The sequence below is a fragment of the Penaeus monodon genome, chromosome 20 (assembly GCF_015228065.2).
Source record: "Penaeus monodon isolate SGIC_2016 chromosome 20, NSTDA_Pmon_1, whole genome shotgun sequence".
Taxonomy (NCBI): Eukaryota; Metazoa; Arthropoda; class Malacostraca; order Decapoda; family Penaeidae; genus Penaeus; species Penaeus monodon.
In genome coordinates this window covers 834,022-839,946 of record NC_051405.1, presented here as the reverse complement: position 1 = coordinate 839,946, position 5,925 = coordinate 834,022, and the positions used below count along the sequence as shown (strand labels likewise).

Sequence of the window (5,925 nt, the reverse complement as noted above, 5' to 3'; positions counted from 1 at the left end):
GTGGAAAGATGTCTCACAGCCTCTTCAAAAAGGCAGAATTATTCCTCGTTCCACTCGACTAAATAATTGCGAAATCCTTCCGGGCATGGAAGGTATGCAGGAAGTCTTCAAGCATTACAAGAGACTATTTCAGCATGCAAGAATACTACAGTCACACGTATCTGGTGCTTGTTTTGAGCCCAGAAATTCAAAATTGTGGCAAGGTATCTATGAAGTTACGAGTGAAATAGAAAATCTAATTTTCCGGCTTCAAGAAAGCTTACCTGAAATTATAACGGAATCCAAGCACATTCCTATCCGCAACTGTCCAAAAGCAGAGACGAAGCTTCTGAAACTGGATGTGAGTTATGACAACGTTCCTCAGGGACGCAGTGTTCATGGAAGAACACTTATCCTCGATCTGGAAACGCAAACGACAACAAGGAGGGGTTGTTCACAGATATATAAATTCAAAAACTTCCTTCCAGTAGCAAGAGCAGTAACGGAGCCTTCTGACGTGAACTGTGTAACTGTTTGCAGTGAAACAACTACAACTTATCCTATGTCAACAACAGAAGTAACTCAACCATCTTCTGAGAGCACATCAAAGGTGACAGGAAGTACGAATGAAGTGACAGGCAGTACATCTCAGGCAACAGAAAACACTTCACAGCAATCTATGAGCACAACTCCAGGATCTGTGGAGACAAGTACGTCTGAGGAGACAGGAAGCACCTCACAGGGATCTGAGAGCACAACTTCAGGGTCTGAAAGCACCTCACAGGGATCTGACAGCACAACTTCAGGGTCTGTAAACACAGGAAGCACATCTGAAGAGTCAGGAAGCACATCAGAGGAGACAGGAAGCACATCAGAGGAGACAGGAAGCACATCAGAGGAGACAGGAAGCACATCTGAGGAGACAGGAAGCACATCAGAGGAGACAGGAAGCACATCTGAAGAGTCAGGAAGCACATCAGAGGGATCTGAGATCACAACTTCAGGATCTGAAAGCACCTCACAAGAATCTGAGAGCACAACTTCAGGGTCTGAAAGCACCTCACAGGGATCTGAAATCACAACTTCAGGGTCTGAAAGCAGCTCACAGGGATCTGAGATCACAACTTCAGGGTCTGAAAGCAGCTCACAGGGATCTGAGATCACAACTTCAGGGTCTGAAAGCACCTCACAGGGATCTGAAATCACAACTTCAGGGTCTGAAAGCACCTCACAGGGATCTGAAATCACAACTTCAGGATCTGAAAGCAGCTCACAAGAATCTGAGAGCACAACTTCAGGGTCTGAAAGCACCTCACAAGGATCTGAGAGCACAACTTCAGGGTCTGAAAGCACCTCACAGGGATCTGAGAGCACAACTTCAGGGTCTGAAAGCAGTTCACAGGGATCTGAGAGACACAACTTCAGGGTCTGAAAGCAGCTCACAGGGATCTGAGAGCACAACTTCAGGATCTGAAAGCACCTCACAGGGATCTGAGAGCACAACTTCAGGATCAGAAAGCACCTCACAGGGATCTGAGAGCACAACTTCAGGGTCTGAAAGCACCTCACAGGGATCTGAGATCACAACTTCAGGGTCTGAAAACACCTCACAAGAATCTGAGATCACAACTTCAGGGTCTGAAAGCACCTCACAGGGATCTGAGAGCACAACTTCAGGGTCTGAAAGCACCTCACAAGAATCTGAGAGCACAACTTCAGGATCTGTAGAAACAGGAAGCACATCAAGGGATCTGAGAGCACAACTTCAGGATCTGAAAGCACCTCACAAGGATCTGAGATCACAACTTCAGGGTCTGAAAGCACCTCACAGGGATCTGAAATAACAACTTCAGGGTCTGTAGAAACAGGAAGCACATCTGAAGAGTCAGGAAGCACATCAGAGGAGACAGGAAGCACATCTGAGGAGACAGGAAGCACATCAGAGGAGACAGGAAGCACATCTGAAGAGTCAGGAAGCACATCAGAGGAGACAGGAAGCACATCTGAAGAGTCAGGAAGCACATCAGAAGAGTCAGGAAGCACATCAGAGGAGACAGGAAGCACATCTGAAGAGTCAGGAAGCACATCAGAAGAGTCAGGAAGCACATCAGAGGAGACAGGAAGCACATCTGAGGAGACAGGAAGCACATCTGAAGAGTCAGGAAGCACATCTGAAGAGTCAGGAAGCACATCAGAGGAGACGGGAAGCACATCACAAGAATCTGAAAGCACAACTTCAGGATCTGAAAGCACCTCACAGGGATCTGAGAGCACAACTTCAGGATCTGAAAGCACCTCACAGGGATCTGAGAGCACAACTTCAGGATCTGAAAGCAGCTCACAGGGATCTGAGAGCACAACTACAGGATCTGAAAGCACCTCACAGGGATCTGAAAGCACAACTTCAGGATCTGAAAGCACCTCACAAGGATCTGAGAGCACAACTTCAGGATCTGAAAGCACCTCACAAGAATCTGAAAACACAACTTCAGGATCTGAAAGCACCTCACAGGGATCTGAGAGCACAACTTCAGGATCTGAAAGCACCTCACAAGGATCTGAGAGCACAACTTCAGGATCTGAAAGCACTTCACAAGAATCTGAGAGCACAACTTCAGGATCTGAAAGCACCTCACAAGGATCTGAGAGCACAACTTCAGGATCTGAAAGCACCTCACAGGGATCTGAGATCACAACTTCAGGATCTGTAGAAACAGGAAGCACATCAGAGGAGACAGGAAGCACATCAGAGGAGACGGGAAGCACATCAGAGGAGACGGGAAGCACATCTGAAGAATCAGGAAGCACATCAGAGGAGACAGGAAGCACATCAGAGGAGACAGGAAGCACATCAGAGGAGACGGGAAGCACATCTGATGAGCAGAACAGAGCACATCAGTGAAGCAGTCCAGGAAGCACACTTCAGGGAACAGGAAGCACATCTAAGAGATCGGAGCACATCAGGTGAAGCACCTCACAGGATCGAGACACACTCAGGTCTGAAGCACCTCCAGGGATCTGAGAGCACAATTCAGGGATCTGAACAGTGCAAGAATCTGAACACAACTTCAGGATCTGAAAGCACCTCACAGGGATCTGAGAGCACAACTTCAGGGTCTTGAAAGCACCTCACAGGGATCTGAGAGCACACAACTTCAGGAGTCTGAAAGCAGAGCTTCACAGGGATCTGAGACACAACTTAGGGATCTGAAAGCAAGCACCTCACACAGGAGATCTGAAGAATCAGGCGAAGCATCAAGGATCGAAGCACACTTCAGGAAAGTCTGGAACAGGCAAGCATCACAGGGATCTGAGAAGCACAACTTCTGGATCTGAAAGCACCTCACAGGGATCTGAGAGCACAACTCAGGATCTGAACAAAGCACTCAAGACAGGGAATCTGAGAGCACAACACATTCAGGTCTGGAAAGCATCACGAGGGACTGAGAGCACAACTTCAGGGTCTGAAAGACAGGAACAGACATCAGAGGAACTAGATCTGAGAGCACAACTTCAGGATCTGAAAAGCACAGGACTGAGAGCACATCAGGCGAAAGCATTCAAGGGATCTGAGAGCACAACTTCAGGGTCTGAAAGCAGTTCACAGGGATCTGAGAGCACAACTTCAGGGTCTGTAGAACAGAACACTCACAGGGATCTGAGAGCACAACTTCAGGATCTGAAAGCACCTCACAGGGATCTGAAGAAACTTCACTGAAGCACCTAAGGATCTGAGAGCAAACTTCAGGATCTGAAAGCAGTTCACAGGGATCTGAGAGCACAACTTCAGGTCTGAAAGCAGCTCACAGGGATCTGAGAGCACAACTTCAGGGTCTGAAAGCAGCCACAGGGATCTGAGAGCACAACTTCAGGATCTGAAAGCAGTTCACAGGGATCTGAGAGCACAACTTCAGGATCTGTAAGCAGTTCACAGGGATCTGAGAGCACAACTTCAGGGTCTGAAAGCACCCCACAGGGATCTGAGAGCACAACTTCAGGATCTGAAAGCACCCCAGAAGGATCTGAGAGCACAACTTCAGGATCTGAAAGCACCTCACAGGGATCTGAGAGCACAACTTCAGGATCTGAAAGCAGTTCACAGGGATCTGAGAGCACAACTTCAGGGTCTGAAACAGAACACACGAGATCGAAGCACACTTCAGATCTGAAAGCACCCCTCACAGGAGAACTCAGTGAGAGCAACAACTTCAGGATCTGGAAAGCACCTCACAGGGATCTGAGAGCACAACTTCAGGATCTGAAAGCATCACAGGATCTGAAGCACACTTCAGGATCTGAAAGCATCACAGATCGGAGCACAACTTCAGGATCTGAGGAAGCACATCAAGGATCTGAGAGCACAACTTCAGGATCTGAAAGCACATCACGGATCGAGATCACAACTCAGGGATCTGAGACACACATTCAGGTCTGAAAGCACCTCAGAGGATCTGAGATCAGAACTTCAGGTCTGAGAAGCACATCAGGGAGACAGGACGAATCAGAAAGTCAGGAAGCAACATCAGAGGAGACAGGAAGCACATCTGAAGAGTCAGGAAGCACATCAGAGGAGACAGGAAGCACATCAAGAGTCAGGAAGCACATCAGAGGAGTACAGGAAGCACATCTGAAGAGACAGGAAGCACATCAGAGGAGACAGGAAGCACATCAGAGGAGACAGGAAGCACATCTGAGGAACAGGAAAGCACACTTCAGGAGTGACAAAGCACTCAGCAGGGATCATGGAGAGCACAACTTCAGGATACTGAAAGCACATCACAGAGATCTGAGAGCACAACTTCAGGAGCTGGAAAGCACACTCACAGGGATCTGAAAGCACAACTTCAGGGTCTGAAAGCACCTCACAGGGAATCTGAGAGCACAACTTCAGGGTCTGAAAGCACCAAGATGAACACTTCAGGTCTGAAAGCACCTCACAGGGATCTGAGAGCACAACTTCAGGATCTGAAAGCACCTCACAGAATCTGAGAGCACAACTTCAGGGTCTGAAAGCAGCTCACAGGGATCTGAGAGCACAACTTCAGGGTCTGAAAGCACCTCACAGGGATCTGAAAGCACAAGTTCAGGGTCTGTAGAAACAGGAAGCACATCAGAGGAGACAGGAAGCACATCTGAAGAGTCAGGAAGCACATCAGAGGAGACAGGAAGCACATCTGAAGAGACAGGAAGCACATCAGAGGAGACAGGAAGCACATCAGAGGAGACAGGAAGCACATCTGAAGAGACAGGAAGCACATCAGAGGAGACAGGAAGCACATCTGAAGAGACAGGAAGCACATCAGAGGAGACAGGAAGCACATCTGAAGAGTCAGGAAGCACATCAGAGGAGACAGGAAGCACATCAGAGGAGACAGGAAGCACATCAGAGGAGACAGGAAGCACATCAGAGGAGACAGGAAGCACATCTGAAGAGTCAGGAAGCACATCAGAGGAGACAGGAAGCACATCGGAGGAGTCAGGAAGCACAACACAGGAGTCCGAGAGCACAACAACTGTATCTGCAAGTTCCTCACTGGAGTCTGAAAGCACAACCGAGGGATCTGAAAGCACCACGCCTTCAGAGTCTACAGGCTCGACGTGCATCACAGCTCCTCCTGAAGTGGCGTCGAGGATCGAGGATCTGAACCAGGCCTTGGGCGAGATACAGATGCAGATAGAGGCAGTGACCACCGAGTTGGCCGACTGCTACAATAATGCTGAAAAACTCACTGAAATCCACATTTTGTCTTCAAATCTGGAAGCCCTTCTGCAGGAACTCAATGACATCATAAAAGCTCTTGAAAACCTTCAGGGATCAAGAAGAAGGTTCCTGATGTCCTCGTCGCTTTTGTCTCTACTAAACTCCGTAAATCTTAGAAAGGGTGGTAAGACTCATATTATTATTATTTTTTTAAGTAATAGGGTATGCAGGTATCAGAGATTTAC

At 48.1% G+C, this 5,925-nt stretch overlaps 1 protein-coding gene across 50 annotated transcripts in view; it reads left to right on the top strand.

Moving 5' to 3' along the window:
* The window catches only part of LOC119585561 (serine-rich adhesin for platelets-like), a 40,152-nt gene that overhangs the window by 25,762 nt on the left and 8,465 nt on the right, over positions 1-5,925 (top strand). For 2 of the 50 annotated variants that reach the window (XM_037934222.1, XM_037934205.1), the window contains exons 4-9: positions 829-962; positions 1,842-1,980; positions 2,527-2,703; positions 4,501-4,563; positions 4,605-4,667; positions 5,089-5,864. In XM_037934222.1, the coding sequence (XP_037790150.1) occupies positions 829-962; positions 1,842-1,980; positions 2,527-2,703; positions 4,501-4,563; positions 4,605-4,667; positions 5,089-5,864 (1,352 nt within the window). Of the gene's footprint in view, positions 1-708; positions 963-1,606; positions 1,699-1,748; positions 2,149-2,190; positions 2,388-2,526; positions 2,725-2,766; positions 2,830-4,500; positions 4,564-4,604; positions 4,668-4,982; positions 5,865-5,925 lie in introns of all 50 variants that reach the window. The other 48 variants (XM_037934208.1, XM_037934198.1, XM_037934212.1 and 45 more) reach the window with 46 other exon arrangements.